This window comes from Nannospalax galili, unplaced genomic scaffold (genome assembly GCF_000622305.1).
Source record: "Nannospalax galili isolate Female #2095 unplaced genomic scaffold, S.galili_v1.0 scaffold429, whole genome shotgun sequence".
Classification (NCBI taxonomy): domain Eukaryota; kingdom Metazoa; phylum Chordata; class Mammalia; order Rodentia; family Spalacidae; genus Nannospalax; species Nannospalax galili.
Window position 1 is genome coordinate 2,998,723 of NW_008360330.1, and position 13,754 is coordinate 3,012,476.

General features: G+C 38.5%; 1 protein-coding gene across 1 annotated transcript in view; it reads left to right on the forward strand.

Moving 5' to 3' along the window:
• Positions 1 to 13,754, forward strand: part of Pappa2 (pappalysin 2) — a 315,095-nt gene that overhangs the window by 167,102 nt on the left and 134,239 nt on the right. Inside the window, exons 10-11 of the mRNA XM_008826112.2 lie at positions 1,000 to 1,193; positions 3,388 to 3,534. Coding sequence (XP_008824334.1) covers positions 1,000 to 1,193; positions 3,388 to 3,534 — 341 coding nt within the window. The remainder of the gene's footprint in view (positions 1 to 999; positions 1,194 to 3,387; positions 3,535 to 13,754) is intronic.

Here is a 13,754-nt window from a genome sequence, read left to right on the forward strand (position 1 = left end):
ATCTGCATGTCTATAAAGGAGCATCACTGTTCATCTAGTAGGAGCTACCCTGTGAGCAAAGACAAAACTTGCCGAGAGCATCCAAGCTTGTCTTATAACCAGAACAGTTTCCTCCAAATATTCGTGTTTGTTGCTCTTCCTTAGCATGAGGCAGTATGGGGTACGGTTTGAGGGGAGCATGACTCTGTGTCCTGTGAGCCTGAATCAAGCCAAGCTCCATCTCTTGTCAATCAGAGATCACTTATCACATCATACAAGCTCACTGAGACTTGTATTTCTCATTTATGAAACTAAAAATCACACCTCACTTGATTGTCCTAAACTGAGAGAAGTGATGCCATCTGAACGAGAGTCTACACAAAACAGTTTCAGAACAGTATCCTGATCAGAGAAACACATCTCAGTGACAGAAAGGACTGGAGGAAGCATAACTCAGTGAAGAAACCCCTTAAATGCTTGAATATTTCAAAAACTATGAAGGATATTGAAATACATCTATATCATATCTTTTCTCTGAATTCTGCTTCTGCTTTTTCCCAACTCTCTCATTTTTCCAACATCCCCCGTGTCTCATGCTACTTTACTTAAAATATCTTAGCTGGACATGGCAGCAAATGGTTCTAATCCCAGCACTCAAGAGGTGAAGGAAAGAGGATCAGGAGTTCAAGGCCAGCCTGGGCTACATGAGACCCTGTCTCAGAAAAAAAGCAAACAAAAATTAAGCTACACTAAACTAAAATGTCTTCCCAGATCCAGCTTACAGCGCTTTCCCCCTTTGTCCTTCTCTTCAAGTTCAACCTTTTCTGTAACTTTTTTATGTAGGTGAATTCTGCTTCTTGCCTAGCAAAGAAGGATTCTTGTTCTAAGGGCTGGTGTTTCAGTGGGTACTCAGATTTTTTTTTTTTAATGGGTTGGAGAAGAAATACTGGGAGTCCTCCCATGCTGCTCTTTCCTAAGACATGAAAACATTCCTTCAGTGTCATACATGTTTCTTGGCAGGAGAACCAAGCCTTTGCTACAGGTATGAGGGAGATGGGATTTGTGAGGCTTTTGAGAAAGAAACCAGCATCATGGATTGCGGTCTCCATACCCCTGAAGGATACATGGATCAATGGGCTACCCAGGCTTATTCTTCTTATGAAGACAAGAAGAAATGCCCTGTTTCCTTGGTGACAGGAGAGCCACGTTCCATGGTAAGTTAAGTGAGATGAACTGAGCGAAGGTTGGGCAGAATTCTGAAGTGATGACCCTGGTTGCTGAATAGGAATTTGCACTTTATTCTGGATGTTATCTTCCCATTTTCCCCTCAGTCATCCAGAACAAACTGAAAACCTTCTAGACTAACCATGAAATCCTGCCCCTCATACCCGACTTGACTCCAAAATCTTTTGTCTAGGAGCTCAAGATATACAGAAGCATCTCCAAATTTAACTTATATATCAGAAATTATACTTGGACTCTAAGTATTGAAGGATTTAATGCAAAAAGGCAAGAGAAACTAATAAGAAATCAGAAAACCTTGGTTATAATATTGAATCTACCAGAATTACTGCTATTATGTGATCTTGGACAAGTCACTTAATCTCTTTGGGTCCAAATTTGTTGATAACTTTATATCAAATAGGATGGTTTAGTATAAGTATAATATGAAATTTAAAATATATAGTAAATATCAAAGTATCATTTGATTTAAGTAACTATTATTGTTGAAGAAATCCTAGAGTTGATAGTATGAGCAAATCCTCAGCTGAATACTTTCCCCTGACTATCTACTTATAGAGAGGGGAGATTCTCAGGAAGACACTAAGAAGTTATACTAATGACCTTTGAATTAAAGTTGAATACTGAAAAGAAGATGGAGGGCTCTTGAGTACCATTCCAGTTGCTTCTATTATAAAATAGACTCGTCTATCCATTGTAACAATGGTTAAGATTATCCTTCAATGGAGGTGAAAACTAGCCCACTAGGTCTTATAGGCCAGGATGAAATAATTTCATTTTAGACTTGCCATTTTAAGGAGGCAGTTCCGAGCAGATTGTGACACTACTAAATATGTGATGCTAGTCATTCAAGTATCTCACCAAGGGTACTGGTGTCTAGGCTCCAGTGCTATAATCCTCAACTTGCTGTATCCTTCCTTCTGCTCTTAACATGGCAGTTGCTCCTATAGGCATGGTGTCAACATTTTCTATTTGTGTGTGTGTGGGGGGGGGTACTTCAGTTTGAACTCAGGGCTTTTTTTTTATTATTTTTATTTTATGTGTATGTGTGTATTGTCTGAATGTAGGTAAGTGCACCCGTGTCATGCAGTGCCCGAAGAGGTCAGAAGAGGCTGTCGGATCCCCTGGGACTGGAGTTACAGACAGTTGATAGCTGCCATGTGGGTGCTGGGATTTGAACCTGGGTCTTCTGCAAGAACAACTTAGTGTTCTTAACCACTTAGCCATCTCTCCAGCCCCTGAACTCAGGGCTTTGTACACACTAGGCAAATTCTCTGTCACTGAGCTGCATTTCTAGCACCTTGAAATCAATATTTCAGGCAGAAAGAAGGGAAACCTGCACATGCCAGCTCAATGCTTCCTCTTTTTTATTGGGAAAATGGCAAATTTATGGAAGTTCAACATTGTAGATGTTCATCCCCGTTTTTATTGATTAGGTAGATGCAGACTACATCACCACTCTTACTTGTGAAGAAGCCTGAGCAAATGGCCATTTATGTAACTGGATAATTTTGAACAAAATTGGAGTTTGTTATGAGAAAGTGAAGGAAAAGTAGATACGATGAGGAAGTTAGCCTTTTCTGCCACACTCTCTACCAAATTCTGGCTTCTTTCTCTTTAGAGTTCTGGCGCCTGGTGACAAGAAGCCAGGAAAGTTGGAGATTCTGAGTTCATGACAGCTCTCTGAAGTGGCTTTTAGTCTAGCCTGACTGTCTTCCCTAAGTGAAGTAGGAGACATTTCCTGGAGTTCAGCTTCTTGGGTTCCTTTACCCAGCCAAATGCTCCCTGGCTGCCTGATTCAGAGGCCACCCTTTAGGGTCAATTGATGCTAACTGGTAAGGATCTAACCATTAGGCTGGAAAGATTTGCAATGCAAATCCTTTGAACAGTCACCTAAAATATTCCAGGACTATTCTTTGAGCAAGATCCTGGGCTGATGGTGAACCGAGAGTTGTTCTGCCTGTTTTTCTACTCTGGCATGTTACATTTTGAGGGTAACAGAGCACTGAGAAATTATTCCATGTGAATAAAGGTTTTTCTGCCAATAATTTGATCATTAGGCATTTAAAGAGAGAAAACCTTGGTTTGGTACTGGAGAGTTTTTTTTTTTACTTCATTTACCTCTTGCCCTCCACACCTAATTTTTGGGTTGAAATTGTATTTCAGATTTGTACTTCATATCATCCAGATTTATCCAAACGTCACCCCCTTACTGGCTGGTTTCCCTGTGTCTCCAGTGTGAAAAATACACAGAATGAAGGGCGTGAGCAGCGTGAAGGTAGCCTGCAGAAGGATAAGGAGATTTGGCTTGAAGTAAGTGACCCAAATGTCTGTCAAGGCTGTAGAGAGAGACAGACATGTACATGGGTGTGCGTAAAGCTGGCCATTTGAATGGCTTGTTAAAACATTTCCTCTTATTATCTTAAAGATTTTGTATCTTAAGTCAATTTTCATCTTTCACTGAATTTTGAACTTCACAACAAGTAATCACTCTAGAAACACAATATGGACACAGAAATGTTCAAACACAGAAATGCTTAGTGATTGACTTTGGCTTTATTTTTTACTGAATTTTTGTGAATTTCATGCAAAATATTTTGATATTTAGATCCCCTCCTGTGTCTGCATACCCCCCTAGAAACCCTCTACCAAATTGCCTGTACTCTAATATACATATGTATATATATTTATATTAACATATTTATATTAAGGCCTATAGATTCAGATTTGTGCCCCCAAATACTCTTTGCTGTGGGTTCATACGCTGGAGTCTGGTCAACCTACCAGGAGTCTCACCCTTAAACATGACCGAGTCTCTCCTTCCCAGCAGCCATCAGTTGCCAATAGTTCTGCAGGTAGGGTTGGGGTTTCTTACCTGCTTTCCCATGTCTATGCTGGGATTTTGTCTGACTTGAGCTTACATGGGACCTATGCATGCTGTCACCATTGCTGTGAGTTCATAAGAGTACTGACCAACTGTCTGGAAAGCTGTTTCCTTGTGGTATCCACTTCCTCTGGCTCTTATGGTCTTTCTGTCCCTTCTTCTGCAATGATCACTGAGACTTGGGTGGCAAAGATTTGATATAGGTGTCTTATTCAGAGATAAGCACCCTGCAACCTTTTGTTCACTGCACACTGGTCAGTTGTATTTCTCTGCATTAACCACCATCTGATGTAGAAGGAAGATTCTATGCTGAGAATTGAGAGATGTATTAAACTATGAGTGTAACAATAAGTCATTAGAATCAGTTAATACTATATCTGTTTAACAGAATAATTGTATTAGGCTCTCTCCCATGGCCTGTGGACTGTCTGGTCTCAGGTTCCTAGGTCTGATAGCAATGTCAGATATGGGCTCTACCTTACAAAATGGATCTTAAATCCAATTAAGAAACAGTTAGCTGCTTCTGTAATGTTCATGCCACTATTGTACCAGTGGGCATATCTTGCCTGGTCAGTTGTTGTAACTTGCAGGATTCACAGCTAAATTTTCTCTTCAAGAGACTCACATAGCACCTTCATGGACTGTGAAAGCTAGCCAGCAGAGATGAGGCTTTGAAGTCAGCCCTGACTTGCTTTCTCCTTGTTTTTTCTACAGCTAATATACGTGTTGTTTATAGCAATAGGGTTTTACCATAAAGTTCTGAAGAGTAAGCAAGGGCAAGGGCAATATCCAATATGGTTTGAAGGTCTATGAGATGCCTGGTCAACAGCTTCAAAAAAGAAAGTCCATCCCTGGCATTGGGCTTTAATTTTGCTAGCCTATAGGATCTAGCAGGGACAATTTCTGCCTGTTACGATTTTTGTTGTTGTTGTTTTTTTAGGGTTTTTTTTTTGTAAATGTGTTATTGAATTTTTTGTGTCTTTCCTACAGAACACCTTAATCATCTTTATACCCCCTTCCCCTTTGTTACCATCCCATATCCCTCCAACCCCCTGGAATTCATATACTCTGTCATTTGTGTTAAGGGCTATCATGTCAAATTAGTGTCCCCAGGAGTCCTTCAGTGCAAGTTCATCCACTGGGGTTTATGCAGCCTATCTAGAGTCCCTCCCGTTAAGAAGATCAGCTCTTCCTCACTGAGCAGTAATCAGTTGTCAGTAATTCTTCAACTAAGATCGGAGTTTATTGCCCATTTCCACAGTTCTGTGCTGGGTATTTGTCTGCCTGAGTTTGCATGGGTCTTGTGTATGCTGACACCATTGCTGTAGATTCATATGAGCAAAGACCCAGGAGCTTGTAGGACTCTGTTTCCATATGGTCGTGCATCTCGTCCCAGCTCTTAGAATCTTTCTGCTCCCTCTTCTACAATGGTCCCTGAGCTCTGAGAGGGTGGAGTTTAGTATGAGTCCTGTCCAAGGACCCACACTCTGTAGACACTCTCCACACTTTGGCCATTTGTGATTTGTGTGTGTGTCTGTGTGTGTGTGTGTGTGTGTGTGTGTGTGTGTGTTCCTGGCCCTCTGTTGTATGAGGAATCTTCCTTGATGAGACTTGATAGATGCATTAGTGTCCTCTTTACCCTTTGTTTTATGTTCCATGAGCCTTATGTGTAGAGGTTGCATTGTAGATGTGCCACTTAGACTCGGGCAATTCACAGACAATCTCTGTGTGTGATCAGTTGTGGAACTCTAAGAATTTCCATCTGTTGCAAAAGAAGCTTCTTAGGTGAGTGATGACTGGGATACTTGTCTGTAAACATAAGGTCTATATTTTGCACACAGCAAGAAATTACATTTGTCCAGGGATGTGACAGCCTTGGGGTTTTCTCTAAGATCTGTGACCTCTTCATCCATGTGTATTTGGCTAGGTTTACATTACTACATAAGAGTTTCCTCCCACTGAGTGGGCTTTAAGTCCAATTAGGTAGCTGTTGATTACCCCCAAAATAAAAATGCCACTACTGCTCCAGTATAGTTTGCTGTGCCTGTCGTTGATGTGGTTTTAGTCCTAGAAGCTGGGGTTGGACCATCAATTGATGTTCTCCCTTAGCAACTTGCATGGTGCTCTTCAAAACTATGAGAGCTAGCCTTCAGATGAGGTGACTTCCAGGTCATTTCCAAATCCTGTGTCTTCAGCAATAGGGTCTTACCTTTAAGTTCTGGGAGGCAATTAAGGGCTGTGGCAATATCCTGTTTAATTTTGACAGTCTCCTATAAACCCTGGCCAACAACTCAAAGGAAGGTTTCTCTTGTTTGGCAATGTTTCTTGTTAGGTAGCCTTCAACTATACACACAGATTCATGTAGAGATAGTCTATGTGTAATTTTTCAATAGATTTTTTTACTAATATGATTCCCTCTGGTTTTTTATACCAGCTAGGCATTGTTTGTCTCTCTTCTCTCTCTCCCTGTCTAAATTTCCCTCCATACCCTCCCCCTTTAAAGTGTCACCATTTCCCCCATTTCACCCTTGATAATACCAGTATCCTGTCTGTCTATCACACAAATCACAGAACAGGGCATTAACATCATCCCGACAAGGTTTTCTTATGCCCCTGTCAGATTGTAAATGCATTTATTTCCTTTACTTGTATGCCATAGATTAGTTTTGCCTACTTTTGGACTGCTTTAATTTGGGGTTTCATAGGGCCCAGGCTGGTGTCCAATTCAATATAGATGAGGATGACCTTGAACCTCTGATCCTTCTGCCTCCAGCTCCTGAATATTGAGATTATAAGCATGCACCACCACACCAAGTTTTTGCAGTTTTGATGGGGATCAAATCCAAGGCTTTATATAGTACACATATACCCGACCAATGCAACTACAGCCTCAACTCATAATTTTGGCTTTATTTGAGAAACATTTCGATGTGTTCTTGTGTCTGATGCTTTCTCATTCAATACTAGCTTCATGAGACATTTTCCCCTGCTCCCTTTAGTCATAATGCTCATCTTCATTGCAATTCAGCATTCATATATATGTATATATGATATATTTAACTATGCTAATATTGACATTTAATTTTTTTATCGACATAGTAACTATTTGGATTATTCAAGTTTTTCTAACATTTCCTACAGATTGTTCTGCTATAAGCAGCTCTGTGCATTTCTTTTGGTGAACATATATAAACTGATGGGTGCATTTAGAAATGATGGATCTTTGGTAGGCTGCCTTAGGATGATAGTCTCAAATATTTTATCACTGTGGTTACATCAATTTACACTTTCACCAGAAATTTATTGACATTTCAGTTGCCTAATGTTTTCACCAATAGTTGCTATTTTAAACTTTACACTTTTTTTTGTTGTGTCTGTACTTTTTTTTTTTCTGAGACACAGTCTCCCTTTAGCCCCAGGTGTTGTGAGACTGGCCTCCATCTCACAGAGATCTCACTGTCTCTGCCTCCCTTGTGCTGGGATTAAAGGCTTGCATCACTCTGGCCAAGCTAGGTATTCTAAGTTTTAATTTTAACCCTTTGTTGAATATGTAAAGGTATCCCTCTGTTCTTTTTACCTGTACTCCATGATTGATGGAATAGGTAGTCCTTCATATGTGTAGTGGCCATTTGTTTATACTTTCTGTCCTTTTTTGGTCTTTAATAAAGGTCAAATCTTTTGTTCAGTTTTCAATTGGGTTACATGAGAGTTTTCTTTTTAATTTATATGATATTTTCATAATTTCTGGATACAAAGTCTTTTTCAGTTATAACCTTTTTCAAATATTCTAAAACCCTGTGACTCTTTTTCACTCCTAATGATATCTTTAAATGAACTAAATTCAAAATCTGAGTGAGGTCCAATCTATTCTATTCCTTTTTGGTTGGTATATTTTGTGCAATGTAATAAATCTTCACCTTCCACAAAGATCTACTTCCCTATATTAACATCTAGAAATGTTATCTTTCTACCTTTCCTATTTAGGCTACAATTCATCTGGTTGTGCACTGTGTGAAGTAGAGATCCATGATATTTGCCTTGTGGATAGTCAGTAAATCTAGAGCCATACTAATCAAACTCAGATCCCCTGTGCTACACTGTCACCTTTGTCAGAAATTAGAACAGCGTGCATGTGCAGGTTTGTTTATTGGTTCTATAATTTCATTGATGCTGTATTTTGATCAATTCGTTTATGAATCTTTGAAGCATTAGCACAGATTTTAGTGGTGTGTGTGTGTGTGTGTGTGTGTGTGTGTGTGTGTGTGCGCCACAGTGTATGTGTGGAGGTCAGTTTTTTTTTTGGCTCTTTGAGACAGGGTCTTCCTGTAGCCCCAGCTGACCTGAAACTTGCTGTGTAGACCAGGTTAGCCTTGATCTCAGAAGTATCCACTTGCCTAAGCCTCCCAAGTGCTGGAATTAGAGGCGTGCACCACTACACCCAGCACTGCTGTTTATTTTTAATCAGTCTTAAAGTTATCATGGTGTAAGTCCTATTTCTCCATTTATTTTTAAAAACTTCTTGGCCCTTTTGTTCCTTATCCTTTGAATTTTATATTCAGTTTCACTCTGTTCAAGTCTTTTTTGTTTAGTCTTGTTAGGGTTTATCATTTTCCCTAACTTTTAAAATACATTTTTATTAATTTTTTAAGAATTTCATACAATGTTGGGCAGGAGAGATAGCTCCTTAGTTAAGAGCACTGACTGCTCTTGCAGAGGAACCGGGTTTGATACCCAGCACCCACATGGCAGCTACGAACCGCCCTTAACTCCAGTTCCAGGGGAATCTGAAGCCCTCTTCTGACCTCTGTGTCATTGTATGACACAGGTGCACTCACATACATGCAGGCAATACACTCATACACATAAAATAAAAATGATAAATAAAATATTAATAATAATAAAGAATTTGATACAATGTATTTTGGTCATATTTATCCCCTCTGCCATCTCCTTCTAGGTCCACCCTCCCCTCCCTCCCCCATCTCCTGCAGCTTCTTGTCCTCATATTTTTTTAAGTCTTCAGGAAGGGGAAGGACTTTGTACTACCTACCCTCTCCATGCTGGGATTTTTTCTGACTTGAGCTTGTGCAGGTCTTGTGCACGCTATCATGACATCTGTGGGTTCCTATGTGCAACCGCCCTGTTGTGTCTGGAAAACACCGTTTCATTGTAGTCTACCATGACCTCTGGTTTCTATTTCCACCACCTCTTCTGTAATGATTCCTGAGCTTTAAGGAGAGGGTTGTGATATAGATGCCCTATTTAAGGCTGGAGCACTCTGAAGTCTCTCACTCTCTGTAGGTTGACTTGTTTGGGGCTCAGAGTATCTTTTTCATAACTTTACATTTATATTTTTCTAAAATTAACCATAGATACACACATTTTTCCATCATTTTCTTTCTTTTTGGTTGTTTGTTTAAAGGCACACACACAGACACACACACTGAGACAGTCCTCACTTCAAATAGAGATGTGAGGTCACAAAATGAGTATGTGGAGTAAATAGTAACCAATGAGAAAAGTATAATTGTTCCAAGACCTCTAAAACATTTTTACAATTTCCAATGCTCTTGTCTTTACAAATACAGGAAAGCAAAAAATAATAAAGCTAGTATTTTTTTTTTGTTTCACCTCTATAACTTAAAACATTGACAATATGGAGAATTAAGGTGTTGCATTTCTTGACAAACACTGAAAAATACCTGGGTAATATTACCGTTGCTTGATTTTATTTTATCATTTGACTTATATTACAAGACTAGCATTCCTTCATGCCTTGGTAAATTCATAAAAATATTTTATTTATTTTTTATTTTACGTGTATGGGTGGTTTGCCTGCATGTATGTAGGTCCACCCATGTTGTACAGTGCCCTCAGAGGTTAGAAAAAGAAGCTGGACCCCTTGAAACTGGACTTACAGATGGTTCTGTGCTGCCATGTGGGTGCTGGGAACAGGACCTGGATCCCATGGAAGAGCAGTCAGTGTTCCTAACTGCTGAGCAATCTCTCCAGCTCCTCCATGATGAACTTCTTTTTATGCCTTAGTTATATTGCTAATCTTAGATCAGCTTCCAATATTTTATTCTTTACTCTTTCATTGTTATTAAATACTTTGAGCTGAGGGTTCATTTAACATGTTTTTTTTTTTTTTCTTAGCATAGCTTAGGATATGAAAAATGGCCTCTGAGACACAGAATACTAGTTTCTGGAAGTGTTATTTCTTTCCTTTAGAGGCACTGAGCTCTTGGGTCCTGACTGGTTTGCTTATTCTCAACTGTTCTCAAACATTTTTGAAACTTAATTTGTATTTTCTAGTTATTCCCACTAAAACATTTTGTTCTACTATAAGCTACTCCATTATAAGTGCCTCTTATATTTTAGACTTATACCCTATTTTTATTCTAGAAGTGAATTAGAAAGAAACCACTGCTATCATAGAAAATTCCATCAATATATAAAGTCTGTTTTAAAAAGTACAAATTTTATGAACCCATGTGGTACCAAATAAATTAAGAAGTGACTTTTTAAAATAAGCTACATTAAACAAAATGTTTCCCAAGACTTGTTGGCCCTTTACTCATCCTTTTAGCATAATTTAATCTTGATTTGATACACAAATATGATTTGTATGCAATGGATCGGGGACAAATTTATTGCACAAGTGAAAAGGCAACAGCACTGGAAAACATTAGTTTTGAAAACATCTTTCCAAAATTTTTCATTTACTAAAATGTTATTTGCCAAAAAAGAAAAAAAATTGTCATTTTAGCCTACATTTACTGCGGTAACATTATCTTAGTTTTCTTTATTCTAATCTTGAGTTAATAGATGAAGAACATAAGAATTTTTTGCATGATACAAAGCCGTTTTATTATTTGCAGTAAAAAGCACATTTTAAAGTTGTCTGTGGCTAATGCAATGTTTACTCATGCACTTCTTTAAGATCCTTACAAATCTCAGTGACTGACCAGATAGGTGTCTTCCTATTTCACAGATGAAGAAAGCATCAAAGGATCAATATGCTTTCTCCACACCATTACAGAATAAAATGGCAAACCTGAAGCTCAAATCCTGTGTCTTGACAATAATCTCCTGTTTTTTCCTTCTTCTAAATTCTGTCACTTCATTGTATCCACATTTATGAAGTACCTGCAATATACCAGGTATGATGGTACACACCTTAGTCCCAGCACTCAGGAGGCTAAGGCAAACAGATCTCGGTGAGGTAGAGGCCAATGTGGTCTACATAGTGAGTTCCAGACCAGCTGAGGCTACAGGGAGGCAGTGTCTCAAAAATAACAACAACAACAACTCCAAGTACCTGCAAAATGCCAAACCCAAAACTAAGTCCTGAGGATATGCAGTGGAATGCAGCATAAGCAAGAAAGCAAAATAAAACACAGTGGAATTCAAAGGGATGTTGCCCTACCTTCTTTTGTTGGATTTCTTTTGGATTTCTTTTAAAATTTCCAAAAACCATGTAGCCATGAATCTAAGTCAGAGGATTTATTTTGTACTTATTGTAAACTCTACATGTATTAGCACATGGAAAAATAAACAGAAGGCACTTCCTCAAAACAGTGCTTTGAATGTACTAAGTAATGTAGACAACAAATGAAATCTTTTGAGAAGCAGATACTCAATAACTTTGTTATTTGTTTCGTAGGGACTCGCTCCACATATGTAAATTCATATGTTTGTGTTTGTTTTCATAGTTGTTCTAAACTGTCTTCAGTTTGGAATGATCTCACTTAGGGCGACTGGTTAGCGACCCTAACAAAACCACCACATGCTCACAGAATTTTAAATACTAGGGCCATCCACATCAGTTGTAAATTATGGACCACTGCCTGGAAATCCTTCCTACAGAAACCTAAAGCCCGTTAACCATAATTTCTTTTCTCTTTATTTGTGTTCAACTAGCCAAACACTGAACGTGAATCTTTTACAGAAATACGCAATATTTATTTAATTGATTGGATTTCAAATGAGCATCCCTAACACAATGTGAAGGGGAAGAAATGCTTTTATTGAAAATTATCCTGTTCTGCATATTATTTATTTTACACACCCTAAAATGATTATTTTAAAATTTGGAGTTGCTAAGCAGAGATAACTCACAGAGGCGTAGATAGGATTAAAATTCCAACTCAGTTTACTGCAAAGGCATTGGTCTTTCCTTTCCATACCAGGAGGTGGGAAACATTTTCTATGAAGAACAAGTTATAAAACATTTTAGGACTGTAGGCCATACAGCCTGTCATAAGTGTTTAACATTGCTATTCGCATAAGGGTGGCCACAGAAATGATGTAAATGTACGAGCATAAATTGTATTTATGAACACAGAAGTTTGAATTTTATAAACTTTTCATATTATATGATTTTTGTTTTGATTTTTCAGTCATTTGAAAATGTAAAAAAGAATCTGAGATAAAAGTCTATACATAAATAGGCATTGGGTCAAATTTGGCCCATGGGTTGTAATGTCCTAACCTCTGCTTTGTACCATGTTTCCAGTTAATACTAAAGCTATTTATGACTGTGTATTTACTTCAGCACTGTGTTATTCAGGCCTTTGTAGCTATGACAAAATGCCTTCCAAAAACAACATAAAGGAAGCAGGACTTATTCTGGGTCCAGCTTTAGACGTTTCACTTGATCTTGGAGTGCAGTGAAGATGTAGTAGGACAGAGCAGCTCATAGGGCAGACAGGAAGCAGAGAGAAGCTGCCTGTGCCCCGACTTTCTCCTTTTCTGTGTTTTATCCTTTCAGTGCCCCAGCCCTGGGATGATGTCACCTTCAATTAATTCTCTCTGGCAGTGCCCTCAGCCCTCACAGTCACACTTAATGGTCTACTTTAATTCCTCAAGTGCTTCTCCATCCAGGCAGGTTGACAGTCGAAGTTAATCATCTTACACATGATGGTATTCACTTTGTGTGTACATATATTCATGCATATGCACATGTCCCTGTCCCCTGCACATGTGTATGTGCATATGTGTGCTCATGTGTCTGGAGGCTGGATGTTGATGTCTTCCTCAGTCTCTCTCCACCTTAATTTTTGACACAGTTAGGCTGTTGACTGACCAATGAGCTCCAGGGATTCTCATTTCTGCCTCCCCAGTCAGAGATTACGGCTCCACCATGCCCAGCTTTTTACATTGGTCCTAGAGTTCTGAACTTAAGTCCTCATGCTTGTGCAGCAAGCACTTTGTTGTCTGAGCCATTTCCTGCCCTAACACTGACTTTTAAGTCTACTTAATAAGCACTATTCATAAACAATATTGTGTAAGCAGTATTGTACCTTGGGATGACTCAAAGATGAATGAATTACCATTTTCAGCCTTAAGTTGCATATATGGCAGTGAGCATATCTACACAAATATTATAGAAACAGAATACCATGAAATATGTGCTACAAATGCAATAAAGTGCAAAATAGGCTTGAAAAGTCCTGACTGGACATAGAACAATAGACAAAAGTCTTATATTAAGTTGAATTTTCTTATTTATCTCATCTTCCATATCCCTCAACACATACACACATGGCTTAACTCATTTTCATAACCAAAATAATAAATAAAATTTAAAATAATAAATAAAATCTGAAATAATAAAGTTATAAAATAATAGATATAAATAACATAA